At 39.1% G+C, this 17,437-nt stretch overlaps 1 protein-coding gene across 1 annotated transcript in view; it reads left to right on the forward strand.

Annotated features, from left to right (window-relative positions):
* Positions 1-17,437, forward strand: part of ADHFE1 (alcohol dehydrogenase iron containing 1) — a 359,867-nt gene that overhangs the window by 160,044 nt on the left and 182,386 nt on the right. Inside the window, exon 6 of the mRNA XM_086965816.1 lies at positions 3,753-3,949. Coding sequence (XP_086821942.1) covers positions 3,753-3,949 — 197 coding nt within the window. The remainder of the gene's footprint in view (positions 1-3,752; positions 3,950-17,437) is intronic.

Below are 17,437 nucleotides of genomic sequence, written 5' to 3' on the forward strand. Positions count from 1 at the left end.
CCCACTCTTTGCACCTACTATCGGCCATTCGCCTTACTTAACACGCATGCCTAGCTTCATACCAAATTGCTGGAAACCCTGCTGCTGGGGTTGATCGACCCCGACCAGGTTGGCTGGGCACTCACAACATCAGGTGTCTTGCCCACTTGGTCGAGAAAGTTTGGGCTGATGACATCCCATCCTACCTTCTCTCCCTTGGCGCAGAGAAGGCGTTTGACTCAGTCAGTTGATTATTTTTTACATGCAGTCTTTCACAAGATCGGTCTGGGGCCTACTATGATTAGTAAAATCATGGCTCCATATGTCGCACCCACAGCAACCATCCGAGTGATGGGCCAAACCACCCGATCTTTCGCCCTTCACAGGGACACTCGTCAGGGGAGTCCTCTATCCCCCCTGCTTTTCATCCTTGTGGTGGAACCCCTGGCCATCCGCCTCCGGCAAGACCGGTGTATAGCCAGCATTCCCTTTGGAGGACGGCAGCATAAGGCCCTGTTATTTGGTGATGACCTGTTACTGGCACTAATGGAGCTGGAGATTTCATTCCCCGCAGTGGTACAGTGCCTGCTTACGTATGAAGCGGTCTCTAACTATAAGTTCAACATGACTAAATCCCACATACTTAACCTGACCATCCCACCTCCACAGGTTCCACACTTAGCATAGCTTGTTCCCTTCCAGTGGGTGTCTTTCTGCCTATCATTACTTCCTCTCTATAGACTTGGTCCTGAGCCAAGTGGACATCACTTTGTAGGGCCATGTTAGGGGACCTGCGGAGGTGGAAGCCTCTCCACATCTCCTAGCTGAGTCATATAAACATGGTAAAAAGGAATGTCCTCCTTCGCCTGTTGTATCTGTTCCAGTCCCTCCCAACACCTATTCCAGCTGACGACATCAAGTCATGCAGAGGCACCTCCCATCTTCATCTGTAGGGGAAAACAACCCTGCATCTAGAGCAATTTAGTGATGCTGCCCCAAAGCCACAGTTGTCCTGCGTGCCGGAACCTCCTAGACTATTATTGGGCTGCACATCTGTGCTATATCTCTGAATAGGTGGTCAGAGAAAGAGAAAAGCACTGGCTGCATATGGACCAGGAGGTGGCCTGTAGGCTGTTGTGGGACCACGCCTGCCTCCCACGACAACATCGTCCCCATAGCATGCACCTGGTGATCCAGAACCAACAATCTGGAACAGATTGGGGATTGGGAGAGGCCTCACCTCCTTTCCTTCCCGAACTCCCCGATAGCCCGCAAGTAGTACTTTATGCTAGCCCTCTCCCCAGGCTCTTTCCCGGAATTGGGAAACGGGTGAATGTAGAATCCTTGAGGATCTAGTCCAGGGGATGACTATCAAGCCCTTTGAGCTGTGCAAACACAAATTCACTAACCCTGATAAATCCCACCACCAATACATCCAGCTACGTCACTGGGCCCTGTTCTCCCCAAATGCTGCTGGTGGTTCTCAGTCTCTCACCTCATTCCAAACCTTAGTGCGAGGTTTTGAGGGGTCCATGGGTCTCATTCCTAAAATGTATAGTGTTTTACAACAGTCCCACCTTCTCCCCGGTCACCCCTATCAAGCTAAATGGAAAGAGGGAGTACCCTGAGCATCTCCCTGAAGCAGCGGGAACCCTTTTGGCAAGAGATTCCCAAGACTCAAAGGAGCATCTCCCAACAAGAATCGGTGTATAAACTAATGCTGCAATGGTATTACACCTCTGAACGCTTACACACCATGTTCCCTGCAACCCCTGCTACGTGCTGGAGGTGTGGCTCACTGGCCCGTGATTTCCAGCATATATGGTGGCCATGTCCCTTCCTCACTGTATTCTGGAAAGAAATCCTCGAGCATGTTAAGAACCCACTGGGGTTCCCCCTTACCAGCAGATTGCTGCACAATCATTCTAAGGATCAGACCCGTCACACTTGAAGCTGTGACTTATGCAGACTGGTATCTTGTCTGCCATATGTCTGGGGCAGCAAAGCAACTCCTAGCTTTGGCTTGGAAAACCCCTTGTGCTCCTTCAGTGGCGGTCTGGCTCACGCAGCTTTGGCGTACCTTAGCTATGGAGCAGATATCACACAAGATAGGGCTTTCTGAAAAGAAATGTACTCGCCTCTGGCTGGCTCAGATCGACTTTTCGAAAGTCCAAGATAATATTTTTTCATTTACACAGACCTTTTCTATCTTCTGCTACAATGCCTCTCTCTAAAGATTTTCTAACAATTCCAGTATTTCGAAAATATGTTTTAAGGGCATCCCTTCTAAATATCGATTCGCCCAGCCTCAATATTTTACCGGCACCTCGAAAGAGGAGGTAACCTACTAAAAATTGAAAGGGGTCCTGATCCCTTCCCCTTAGGGAATGCTAAAGTATATTTTTTAAGAGCATACTGTGGTCTCAAGGACCACATCCTACTAAAGTTTCCTTTTTTTTATACGTATCTGTTTTTCCTTTACACCTTTAAAGATTGCTCTGAATCCTATTGGGTCGCTAATTGCAACCTACCTCTGAAGACCTGTGCTTCTGCCCCCCTAGGATCCCAGCCCTCCATTTGTTTGCTTCACCAATGACTTCCCTTTTTTTTTTTTTGTAAAAGAATTTTTATTTGCAGCGACTTCCCTTGATAATATGGTGGGATCCCGGGCACTGATGAGCCATAATGGATGGGGGCTCACCACCCACCCCCACCGTGAGCCCTCTGCCCAAAAAGTTCCCTTCCCTTGTAGACTTTTTGCATGCTTATTGGAGTTGCATAGCTGGAGGATCCCCTCACCTCTTCCTTTTGGTTCTGGGTCCCCCTTTTTCTTTTTTGGTTGGGGCCTTTGGGTCTCGGGACCCCTTGTGTGTTCATAGGGCCTGCTTGCTCTCCTTGACATGCTCCCGCACAGTTACCCATCTTTGGTCTCCTTAGGCGGGACTATGCTCCCTAACGGGCCTACCCAGGTAGGAGCTCATCTTCATATCTTGGCTAGTACACTGCCTGGTGTCCCATGGCACTTTCCCCAGATGAGCCTCACTTACATTTGGCTTCCCTGGTCGTCAGTTGTATGTTATTCTAATGCTAAAATATGTTGTAATATTGTTCATGCACTGACACCACTGCTGAGCATTATTTTGCGATGTTTTTGTATTGTACTATTTGTTGAAAATCTATTAAACAGCATCTAAGTAAAAAAAAAAAAAAAAAGGCAGACACTGGCGATAAACCCGCACAGTCCGTTTACCAGGTGATCACCGTGGGTGAGACATGTAGTGAGAGTCGCCCACAGGAGAAAAAAAACAAAAACAAACTGGGTAAGCAAAAAACACAAAGAAATCTGGGTAGACTTCATTTTGCAACACTTATGAACTGATGGGATTACAGCTTTAAAAACAAGTGTCATTCCTTACAAAAAAAACGAAACAAATTAAAATGTAGGGAAGATTGGAATGGTGTCAGGTTGTCTGTATTTAATTGGTCTCCGTTTTTTTTCTTTTGCCTAATGAATGGATTTATTGTGTGTGTAAAGAAGTGTATATGGAGTAATTGATGCAATATTAATTATCACACCTTTAATTCTTACACCTTTATACAATAGTACGTTTTTTGGTATTACATTGAGACATCGATGTGTTTAATGGATATTCATGTGATAGCATATCTATTTAAATAACTGTACATGTGTGTGTTTTCATAAACGCAAAATTGGACATAAATGAAATATAACATTTTTTAAATTTGATTGTTTTTTTTCTTTTTCTTCAAAGTTTCATGGATGCAATAGATTTTGCTAAAAAGGGAGAGTTTGATGCCTATGTCGCGGTCGGTGGTGGTTCAGTGATAGACACGTGTAAGGCTGCCAATCTGTATGCCTCCAGCCCAGAGGCTGAATTTCTCGATTATGTTAATGCACCTATTGGGAAAGGAAAACCAGTCTATGTGACCCTCAAACCATTAATTGCAGGTAAAAACAAATAATGAAAAACATAAATGTCTGTTTCTATGCTTGTGAGGTACGAGGAAAACATTTCTGTGACCAATTTTCTTTCAAAATAAAGTGCCATATGCTTTTCTTTTTTAGATTAAGTTATCTAATCTTAACACAAAGGGTCCCTCGGGGTTTTCTCCTAGCCCTGACCCTATTTACCTTCTCATAAAAGCTCTAGGAGTCACAACAAAGAACTCCATCCTCTATTATCAAAATACAGGTGATGTTATGTTATGTTAGAATAGATTTATAGAGCGCACAGCTACTCAGTAGAGTATCCCGGCGCTAAAACAGAAAAAGACATCTGCAGGGGGAAAAAGGAGAGAAAAAAAACCTTAAAAAGAAGAGATGGTTATATTGTTTGTTGGAACAGCCAGGTTTTCAGTTGATACTTAGCTAACTTTCTCGTTTTAAAGCGGCATCCCTCACCTTGCCATTCCTCTAAACACTGTTCAAGACTAGACGACGGCGCACCACTTACAACTTCATCCACATGTAACATGTTTACTCATTTCTTCTTTACAGTCATATCTACCAGTTCAGTCCTGGATGGAGTCAATAAAAATTCCCAGCTGTAAACCTTCCATATTTGACAGTGCCAAATCCCTAGGTGTCATCCTGGAGAAAATAATAAACATACAGTCACAAGTCAACAGCATGGCCAAAGATTGGCCACTTCTATACAGACCGAGATCTCAAAACCCTGGTCCAAGCAGTAGTATTATCAAGAATAGATCACTCTACTTCCCGGAATCTATCTTGCTCCACTGAAAATAGCTCTACAGGCAGCAACAGCACACTGTCTCTCGGGCCAAAATGAATGACCACTTCTTGCTGGTACTTTTACCCTTGCAGACTTCCCATTGAAGCAAGTGCTAACTACAAAATGGCCTGCATCCCTCACAAGGCTCCCCACAACGCCACTCCCCGATACCTGGCTGTAAAGCCTCGACAATCTTTGGGAGTAGACAATCATGAACTGCTGAGGCACTGCTTTTAGAACCCTCTACCTTTAAAAAGGAACTCTTTCTGGCACAATCCTTTGTCGGGAAGTGCTGCAATCTGGAACTTATTTTTGTATCCTGTGCACTAGAGCTGTATAGGAAGTGAAAACACTCATAAACACTCATCCTAGCCTCTCTTGTCCCATAGGACCGACCACACCTTTTGACTACTGGAGGGTAGTGCTTGTGATTTGTAACTTTTTGATGAACTATCTACTAAACGATGATCAGGCAAATAGAGAATTATCTCCTGTCTGCTATCACTTGAGACTATACAGACTTTCAATCAATCAATCAGTACATTTGTAGAGTGCGCTACTCACCCGTGATGGTCTCAAGGCGCTGAAGGGAGGGGGGTGGGGGGGGGGGTACCGCTACTGCTCGAATAACCAGGTCTTGAGGTGTTTCCTGAAGGTGAGATGGTCCTCGGTCAGTCGTAGGTGTGCGGGTAGGGAGTTCCATGTCTTCGCTGCCAGGTAGGAGAACGATCTTCCTCCGGTGGTGGTTCTGCGAATCCGTGGGACGGTGGCGAGGGCGAGGCTGGTGGAGCAGAGCTGGCGGGTGGGGGTGTAGAATGAGAGGCAGTTGTATGTGGATCCAGCTGCAGGCCAACAGAAACCTGTTAGAAAGGGCTGCAGAGGGCCCACTTGCATAAACCACATTTGGCAACCTGATCGTGCAAGGTATATTATAATCGAAAGATGGCAAATATTTAATGGCAGGCGACATGGGATATTGATCTGCATTTCAACCCCATATAGCAGGCAGCCACAGTCTCTTCTGTGCTGGCAGTTATTCAAGCTTAAGAGAGCCAGGTTAAAATTTAAGATATTTATTGCCTTTTTTTTAAAAAAGTACAATAGTGCACCACTACCTTGTAGACTGTGTTATACAAGTGCTAATTAAAAATAAAAACAATTACCCATGCTAAAAAAATGAACATGTTGTGTTCTTGAGTATATCTTTTCTGCAAATAGAAATGCAAGGAGTTACCAATAAATGATATCTAACTATAAAACATGAAAGAAATTCGACCTGTACATAAAATGAGTGATCTGCAAATTACCCCAAAATATGCTGGTAAAGTATTCTAGGATTACTACCATTAACTTAAGTCACCTGGCTATTAATAGCAAGCCAGTAAAGCTGCCGTGGCTTGCTATTAATAGCCAAGTGACTTAAGTAGAGGGGAAATATGTGCACCTCTAGGCATGTTCTTAATGAGGTGGGCTGCAGTGTTCTCTACTAGATGTAGCTGGTGCAAATGTATTCTCTGAGAATAAGTGTATATCATTTCCATAATCCAGCTTCCATTGGATCATGGCATTCACCTCTCAGATGTGAAATTTCTCCTTGATGAATGGGAGTTGAGATCCCAAAGTTGCTGGAAGCAGGTCTTGGCAACTTTTCCCACCTGGTTTAAAAAATAGATTGTTAATATCAATGCCTAGATTCCAAACAACTTTAGCGGGTACTGGATAAGAAACCTTAACTGAGGACCTGTCCAGATACTACAGTATTGAAGTCTCGTCGGAAGTAAGGAGTTCAGTTTTAGAAGCTGTAACTTGAGGAAATATTTTACAATCCACCATCATTTAATTTATAAGCATTCCCTCAGAGTGGTAGGGTGCCCTGAAGTGATGATTTTGTGTGGCCAGACTTAAAAAGAGCTGAATATCTTCAGCATACATTTAAAAGTTCACTCTTGCCTGATTTAGCAAAGTGGCCTGTGAAAGCTTTCAAATATTAAGTATCAGAGAGGGCGGACTGGATTCCTCTGGAACCCTATATCTTAAAGTTCTGAGGTTGCCACGAAAAGGGGTAGATACTACGGGTTATCCTTCAAAAAGGAGATTAACCACTTGAGAGGAATTCCTGTGATGCCCATAGCTCGGAGCCTAGAGATCATTATAGAGTGGTTAATGCTGTCAAAAGCCACAGACATAGCCATTAGGACCATGGCCTAGACACCACCATTTTCTACAGTTCTCCTTAGATCATACAGGGATGTCACAATCACTAGTCTGGTTCTGCAGCTACTTATGTTCAGGGGGGTTTATGAAGGGTTTCTTTAACAGCGTCTTTGCCATTGCCTATTTCCAAGATCTGAGTACTACACCATTACAAAAGAGCTATTTAAAAATGTGTGAACTGTTTGGTAAGAGGCTTCTAAGGGAATTCAGGCAATTTCCTGGAGTGGCAGTTCCAGGGAACCGGAAGGATGGATATTTTACATCAATGCTAATAGCAAATTTGGAGTGACTTTATCATACTGCTCAAATGAAGCAGTTACTCTAGAGGAGGAATGTTCATTATTAAGAAAATTTGGTTTTTGAATAATACTCTGCTCAATGTCATTACGGTTCTTAGCAAGCTTTCCTTCAAAGCATGACGCTTACTTTTTACATGGATCCAACAAGGGAATGTAAAGACATGCAGTAGTTCCTCTATAATGTAGTTAAAATTCTTTGGACAGACTGAGCGATTTTGCGACTCAGTCTAAGAAATATTTCTCCTTCGCCGTTTTGATTATATCCGTATAGATTTTACAATGCTTAATACATGCCGTTTATGTTTCCAGGCTGGAATCACTCTGGCATTTCTGTTTGATTTGGTGTGGTAGTAGTTTGGATTTAGTCAGTTGTAGTAAAAACCAAGGAGTATGTTTTGTTTGCTTTTTTTCTAATAGGTTTAGTAGCCACATGAAGGACATTGTCAAGACCCCTGGCTTCATTGACAATAAGGTTAATAACCAGTGCTTCTGGTTCATCCATGTTGGACAATTTCTTTTAATTTTCTGACAAATAAGTGGCTAAAGTATCTGGTGGACATTTTTCCATTTCCTATGGGCCGTTGGATTATCATCGGTAGTGGTGTTAAGAGACCCATCAATGGGTAACCTAGATGGAACGGCTAAGTGATCACTTCATAGTAATTCGATATGGTCATCAAATTAGGGACCTGTTTGATTTTTTTTAAAGGGTCTAGCAGGTAATTAGCTTCATGAATGGGACTGACATTAAATAGATAGAGATACAGCCTCTGCCATTTTTCGACCAATAACTGCCACCTTGCCTCCCAGTTTAATTGGCTGACATGATCTAAAGATGTTGCAGTAGTTTCGAACTAGTTCTCTAATAATTGGGTGGTGGTGTTCAGAGAGGGGACATACTCAAGAAGTCCAAGTTTTGTTTTTCAAAAAGGTTCAAAATTTGGTGGTGGTGAGCAACTGCTGAGCGGACATTGCATGAGATAATCTTTAAGTGTACTTGTTTATTATCGGTGCGGAATGCATAAGAGATGGAAAGGAGATGTCTAACCCATAGTAAATTATTATTCTTTAGCCTGCGAATAGTGGAGGCACCCAGCTCATTCTATGGGTGAGGAGGGGATAGGAAAATGCTGTCAAGAGTTTACTTTAGCCGTGTTACATACACATTTTGAAAGCTGTTGCTCACATGACATTTGAGCTTACTGAACAATGCCAGGCCTAGATCGGTGCTGAGCGGCTAGCCATGGACATCCTTTAGGGGTCTCAGCTACGACCCCTAGATTGCCCCTTGCAAACTCTGGCCTCAAAGGTGTCAAAATTAGTGCCTGGAAAACAAGGGCAGCTCACCCTAAGCTGTCTGTTAGGACCCCACTTTCCTGACTTTCTGTCAATTTTTTTATTACACAAATAGTAAATAATTGTTGGACTTGGTGCTTTCTCCAGGGCCATCCCCAAACATTTTGCCCCCCCCCCCCCTCCAGTTTTCTGAACCTGTTGTTGTGGCTTTTAGGACTCTGCACACTTTACCACTGCTAACCAGCCCTAAAGGGTTGTGCTCTCTCCTTTAAACATGGTAGAACTGGCTACACCTAACTGGCACATTTCATTTACTTTTAAGTCCCTAGTAAAACGGGCCTGTAAATTAAATGCTACTAGTGGGCCTCCAGCACTGATTGTGCCACCCACCTAAGTAGCCCCTTTAAACATGTCCTAGGCCTGCCATTGCAGCCTATGTGTTATGTTATGGTATATGAATTTATTACGCGCACGGCTGCTCATGAGTGTCCCGGCGCAGAACCATTGGGGTACAACAGTTTAAATCAGATGAATAGGTATGTGTTTTTTTTTTTTTAACCGCTAGATACTGGATAGAACGCAGGACCAAAGGAAGGGCATTCCATGCAGTTGTTGCTTTAACTGAGAAAGAGCTGCCCCCCATCCTCTGATTCTTAAAGCGAGGTTCTTGAGCAAGGTGGAGGGACGAGGTGCTCAAAAGACGCGCAGGAACATAAGTGACAATACGCCTCTGCAGATAGTGGGCCACCTCCATGCATCGCTCGATGTGCCATGATCAGTATTTTAAATTTCACTCTGGCGGCTACAGGCAGTCAGTGATATAAGCGCAGCTGGTTATGAACACTGTCTCTGCTAGATAGTCCTGATAAGAGTCTGGCTGCAGTGTTCTGGACCACCTGTAATTTCTTTACCAGCCCGGAATGCCAGCAAAGAATGCATTGACATAATCCAGTTGTGATAAAATCAGCGCACATATGATGGTTTGTCTAGCCGCATCTGGGAGAAGGGGAAAGAATCTTCTAAATGATTTAAACAGGCCAAAGCAGCCGTCGGCCAACTTCCTAATATGGACTGCAAAGGAGAGATCTTTGTCAAACCAGACACCAAGTTTTTTGCTGGGTTCCCAATGGAGGTCGGGCAGGGGTAATCGGAAGGCCAAAGCTGCTCTCTGAAGTTTGAGTGAAATGTACCAAACAACAGAATCTCCGATTTCCCTTCATTGCACTTAAGTTGTGCATCCACCAGCCATTTGAAAGTTGATAAGAGACAGTGTTGAGCCTGAGATACAGAGTCCGCCCCTTCGACGAGGTAAAAAGCAGCTGCGTATCATCCGCATAGGCCATCACCTTCGCTCCTAACTCCTCTGCTAAATATATCAGAGGAGTCATGTAGATGTTAAACAGGAGGGGACTAAGGGAGGAACCCTGCGGGACGCCCGTTGTAACCGGCTGAGGAAGGGATGAGGATGGTGAAATTCGGAGCGCCCTTCCAAAAAAGAGCGAAGCCAACCCCACACCGCACCCGAAATGCAAATCCTGGCCAGCCGAGACAGAAGCAAAGGATGCGGGACCGTGTCGAACGCGGTCGAGAGGTCGAGCAGAATTAATGCCGCCCTCCCACCAATGCCATCACCATCAATGCTGTAATTACGCTGTAATTACGCCGTGTCAACATTGCCCGACCCTATCTGGCCCTACTAAATATCTGACAAAGACAACTGTCAGCCCTCTTAATGACCCACCTCTAAATTGTAAGAGCCTTCTGTGCAATGTACGCTCATTAGTGTCTCACTCCACTCAGGTTTGGGACCTCATAACTTCAGAGAGCCCACATCTTTGCTTTTTAACTGAGACTTGGCTTAAGCCCCACACTGTCCCGGCCATAACTATGGGGGTGCCGGCAGGGTACAAAATAGTGAGGATGGACCGCCCTATTAAAACTGGGGGTGGGTTAGCCATTGTTTTCAAACAGGAAATGGAGGTGGTGGTTACCGAGACGGTGTGTAACCCACAAATGGAGCTCCTGATTTTTAACATCAACCCTAGTTCTAGGGAATCTAGGAAAGGAGCACTTGTTTATCGACCCCCAGGTCCTGCTGGGAATTTTTCCATTCAACTTATGGAAGTGTTGGCCCCCCACATGCAGATGAATTCAGATTTCATCGTGGTAGGGGACTTTAATGTCCACAGCGAAATAGCAACATGTGTGGAGGCACAGATACTCCTGGCTGATCTGGCCACACTCAGCTTTAACCTAATGAATCAGGGACCTACACACATAGCTGGTCATACACTCGATCTTGTGCTATGTAATTTTACATATATAAAATGTCTCCCTCCCCACCAAGTGGATTGGACTAACCACGCCATCATTGAATTCTACACCCGCTCCAACCATAAGGCAAAGGGTATCCGGAGGACGGATCACTGAAATATTATCGACGGACACATTATCGACTTACCAAAATATCGTTGACAAATTATCGACGACAAAAATATCGACTTACTATACCTATTACACAAACTACAAAAATATCGAGTACTAACTATATCGAATACATAAATATCGCTTAAAAAAATATCGACTACAATTATATCGTTGGACATGAAATTAGCCCTAACACTACAAAAATATTGACTGCAAAAATATAGACTACCACAATATCGTTAAAAAAAAATATCGAGTTCATGTTTGCACACTTTTCTTTCTAAAATACCATCGTTATCATCAATAAAAGTCATTTCTCACTAAAAAAAACGTTTCACATATAATACCTGTTTCTTACATAAAATTACTATTAAACCACATTTACTATACTTTCTATTACTTGCATTTTATCATTTTCTATTATTCTTTGCATTTAACTAACATTTTCATTACTTATTTTGACATATAAATATATTTCATTTAAACACGAACCTGCTTTAATGCGGGAACAACCACATACCACCATTCTCACATCAACAAACACTCCAATTAACTTAAAAAAATTCAAACTAGCCTATACTATGCTTCCTTACATCCTACAACCAATCAAATCAAAGCACACATAACACATATACTATAAAAGGGCTACATGCATTCTACCATTTGTTGCTGCTACCTCTCTGGAAAGTAGATGCCAACACTTTGAAGATTTTGTTGCAGAATAAACATCTTTAAAGATCCAGCTTACTAGCTAATTAATCAAGTAAGTAACACAGCATTTTTGTAGAAAACTAAATTAGAAGTGCACTATTTTCCTTACATCTCTTAAGTCTTACACTTATTTTATTTTCATGTCTTCCTACTTTTCTGATAGAAACTACTCCAACACAATTCCTATTACATGGTCATATTTCTTCATGTGCAAAATCAGATAGTAAGTATATTATAATTCTCTGTTACACAGCAACTGCTTTTTTTAAACACTAATTTACAAAAGTATTTATTTTTCATTAACATTATATTTACAGATATACAGAAATTGTGCTATTTCTACAGCAAAAACGATAAAACTACCCTAATTACACATGTAAGTATAGATGTGTTTGTTATAAAACGGCAAATTTCATTAATGCACATTTTTAAACAACATATCTTGCTTTTTACATCTTCCCTATAGATCATTTGAAAGATCCAAGATCAACTATAGCAAAACACAAGAATACCCTTCAGAAAAATGTAAGTATAATTGTTATTTGCTAAAATGTGGGCACAAAAAACGCTAACTATATTCTTAACACCATGTTATTTATTTTGAATTGCCTCTACAGATATTCAGAAAACATCATACATCTATTCTACATATCATATGAAAACATCCTACACAAAATATACCAATATAGAAGAATAGCCTTGTAAAAAATGTAAGTATATTTATCATTTCTCTAAAACTGCCGAAAATAACACAGTCTATGTTCTTAACAACATCTTATCTATTTTATATTTCCTCTACAGATATTCTGAATACATCATACAGCTATTCTACCTACAACAAATAAAACGACATATGTAGAAGTTAGTATACGTTTAAATCTGTTACATTTCCAAACGGTTCAGTATTAAAATTATAATATTTTGCTTTTATTTCTTCTATCTACTCTACAGATCATACCTGTACTAAATTGATGAACTCCACCAATTACTACTATTCTACTATTTAAACAAGTAAGTATATGTAATGCTTACATCAAATGCACTAGTAGACAAAAATGACAACTGCTTTTGAGTAGGAAATACGTTTGTTATATATAAACATTAACGTTGTTTTTCTATATTTTCATACCAACAGCAAATAAAGACATACATACAAGACCATCATTCAAAAGACATTTCTGCTTCTGTGACTACTACTTTGATTAACTGTAAGTATAAATGCATCACTAATGATGTTAGCACCACATAAGTAAAAAAATGTGTACTGATTTTGTTTCTTTCTACTCTTTCCTAGAACAAGTAAATCAAAATGACTGAAGGTGCAGAATTTGTCATGTCTCAGAAAAATAAATTGCTATTATGCTACATGGGTTATGTGTATAATCAGGAGAGACAAAGTGGTAGAAAGGTTTTTTGGAAGTGTACAAAATACTACTCCAACAAATGTTATGGGAGGGCCACTACCGAGGAAACTAATGTGCTATTTACTAGAGAACATAATCATCCCCCAAATGTCACCGAAATTGAAATTAGAGATGCCTTAGAAAGTATTAAAAGTGCTAGCACACAAAGTGACAAACCCACCACCCAAATACTTAAAGAAGAACTGGTAAAAATCCCTGCCCATGCTTCAGGGCAACTACCCTCTATTGACTCCCTGAAACGCACTATTGCACGCACCAAACGACTCACTAGCACAACCCAACCCAACCCAACTTGTTTTGAAGAAATTATTATTTCACCCGAAATGGCCATCACACACAATAAAGATAAATTTATTCTTTTTGATAATGAAAGCAGTACAAACAGAATAATTATGTTTGCTACTGCAAGTAATTTACGAAAAATCCAACAGTGTCCCCAATGGATGATGGATGGAACATTTAAACCCTGCCCAAAACCTTTTTACCAACTGTATTCCATCCACGGTTTATACCATCATTCTAACATACCTTTCATTTACTGTTTGCTACCCAACAAACAGCAAACAACCTACACCGAAATTTTAAATGTTCTCAAAACGGAAATCAATAATTATTTTCCCGAAAAAATAATTATTGATTTCGAATTAGCTATGATAAATAGCATTTTGAGAACATTTCCACACACAGCAATCCAGGGTTGCTATTATCATTTTAATCAGAGTATATGGAGGCATCTCCAAAAATCTACTTTAAGTGTACTATACTCTACAGATAGCACCTTTGCCTATCAAGTTAAAAAGTTAATAGCCCTGGCCTACGTCCCTGTTACAGATGTTGCTGAACATTACAATTTATTAATTGACAGCGCATATTATAAGAGGAATGAGGATAAGCTAACACCATTGCTAGACTATTTTGAAGACACTTGGGTGGGAAGGTTGCACAGATCAGGACATCGACGCCAGCCCAAATTCCAAATCCCTTGGTGGAATGTCTATCTCAGTACTTTAAACCAAGAGGCGAAAACCAACAATAGTGTTGAAGGGTGGCATAATGCTTTCCAAGCAACTACAAACAGAGGCAAACCCACTTTCCACAACCTTCTTGAAGCTTTGAAAAAAGAACAAAGCTATCAGGAACTAAGAATGGAACAATCAGTGTCACAAATAGGGCCCAAACTCACTAAACAAACCCAACAAATGTTCCGACTACTTCAAAGTCAAGTCACATTATACCCTACAACTAGAGGTTTAGAATACCTGGCAATAATAGCAAAAAGTCTTCTATAAAAATGTCAAGTAAATATACGAATGTCTTCTTACAATACTAATAAAATTCACATGTCATAAACATATATAATGAATTATAAATAAAACATATTTGTTTGACAAACTTTTAAAAGTTATGTAAAAAAATTTGTAACAAATATGCAATGTTTATAATTTTTTATATCATACACATAACATTAGAAATCGACATTTCCCACCCAATCAAAATTGTAAAATAAATACTTACAATTTTTGGACTTGAGAGACGCAATCAAGGAAAAATCAATCCATACAATCCAATCCAATATCTTACTATTCCAATATGGGATAACCCTCAAAAACCCGAAAATAAATTGTAAAACGTAAAAAAACGCTCCAGGAAATTCCGAAAACAGTAGTGTGTACACGTTAGGATTTAAAGTTATATACACACTATTTAAAAAAAACGGTCACACATATCAATGTATCAATCCGATTCGAAACCCTCCAAAAAACCCGAAAAAGGTTTAAAAAGTTAAAAAACCGGTCCTGGCAAACCCGAAAAATAGGAGATAAAAGTCAAAATATAAGCATAATAACTTAAACATTTGTTTCTCCGTTAAAAAACACGCTTCCTTCCATGTAGTTTTCATGCGAGGAACCGAAACCTGTAAAATAACATACATAACGAAAGCCACCCACAAATACCCCCTTCACATTTGTAAATATACTAACAATTAACATTAACCATGTAAGAAGACATTTCCGAACACTTAAAATTAGACTTGAAGGAAAAAAAGCACGACACATCTATAACGGAGACTTTTCACCCAAACGCTACTTAAACTAATAATACATACACCAAAAAACACTACAGAGTTTGATTACACCCTCAAACATGACCACTTACTTATAATTTATAGTTAAAAATAACCTTACCTCTCTCCACGCGAAGCAACTCCCAACCGCGAGCTTCTCCAGTCCTGAATGGAGCGCAATAACCTTACGCGGTAAAAAAGTAGTCCCCTTAACCCATTTGTGTAAAGGGATAATAGAATAAACAATGTGAAATATAAAATATATAATACATACACATGTATAATGTAACAAATTAATGCACTATACTCATGACAATTTTCCTTTATTTAAAAAAAATAATATATTTAATATAAATTAATATATAATATGTATTATATATTAATAATATTAAATAATTATGTAAAACTTTGAATAAAAGATGTAAATATTTAGTTATTCTGTATATTTATATGAATAATTTTGTGTATAATTTTAATAAAACATTATAAATGTTTATGGGAATAATTAATAATGATAAATAATATAACTTATTTATTGTTATTAATATAACAAGTAGAACCATTTAGTATATAAAGAATTGCCTGAAAAAATTCTCTATTTTATCTGTGAATGTATATATTTTTGTTAATAATAAATGAATGTTTATGTTTATTAATTAATAATAATAATAATTAATAAAATAATTATTATTTTTATTAATTAGTAAAAAAAGATTATATAATTTTTTCTAATTATAACAAAATTATATAATTGCTTTACTACAATTTGATAAATACCAGATATTATAATTAAACATATTGTTTCCCTATACAATTATAAACTTTACAACCAAAGTGATTTATATGTTTTATGTAAAAACAACATTGTGTGAATTATACACCAAGAAAATTTATTTTTGTATTTCAATTTATCCTAAGAAATGTAATAATAGTCATGTTACTTGTTAAAAAGAAAAATGTATTATATATTTTATTATATTAATATTTAATATTAACATTATTAAATATTAATGTAAGAAATATATAACAAATCATTGTTTAATGTATTTCTATATAAATACTTTAAATTGTAAATGACTGATGGGAATATGTAAAATTTTCTGAAAGAATCTAGTAATCCAAATAATTTTTTACATTGACCACATGTATATAAATGTAAAGATGTTATTGTGTGAATAATAAAAGTTAAAAAAAATGTGATGTTATATTTGTGTTTGATTTTATTGTAGTACACAATAAAAAAATTAAAAATTGTTTAATAAACTAATTTGAAAACATCTATGTTGCATTCTTTTTTATTATTAAAATACAGTAATGAACAAATGTATACAAATGTGCTGCACACTGACCAATTTTATATGTATTATTACTACTCCAGTCAATCTAAAATGATAGAAGCTGCAGGACAGTAGCAAAAATTATTTTACTATTCCTACTACACTCAAGGTAATACCATAAAATGTGGTAGAGACTAACCAATGTATTTTTATTAATCCAACTCCAGTGTTGATAATATTACTGATGGTGCTGGACACCAACCAATTAATAATTAGAATTCCAACTCCACTATAGCTACTGTCTGGAAACATGCTAATACATAAATTGTTTTTATCTAAATAAAGGGTACTAATGTAAAGTTATAATAATAGCTATTTTCGTGTAATAAATTTAATGTTTAACTGTTAAGTTAAACTATACATCAGCACTCTAAAATACCCAAAACTGTCCCAAAACACTAAAAAGACCCCTTCACCCTAAAGGCCAAAACTGACCCAGAACCCTACAAATACCCCTTTATCAACAAACTGAAAACTGACCCTGAACCCTACAAATACCCCTTACCCACAAACTGAAAACTGACCCTGAACCCTACAAATACCCCTTTACCCACAAACTGAAAACTGACCCTGAACCCTACAAATACCCCTTTACCCACAAACTGAAAACTGACCCTGAACCCTACAAATACCCCTTTACCCACAAACTAAAAACTGACCCAGAACCCTACAAATACTCCTTTACCCACAAACTGAAAACTGACCCTGAACCCTACAAATACCCCTTTACCCACAAACTGAAAACTGACCCTGAACCCTACAAATACTCCTTTCCCAACAAACTGAAAACTGACCCTGAACATTACAAATACTCCTTTCCCAACAAACTAAAAACTGACCCTGAACCCTACAAATACCCCTTTACCCACAAACTGAAAACTGACCCTTAACCCTACAAATACCCCTACACCCACAAACTGAAAACTGA

Source organism: Lissotriton vulgaris, chromosome 4_1 (assembly GCF_964263255.1).
Source record: "Lissotriton vulgaris chromosome 4_1, aLisVul1.2, whole genome shotgun sequence".
NCBI lineage: Eukaryota > Metazoa > Chordata > Amphibia > Caudata > Salamandridae > Lissotriton > Lissotriton vulgaris.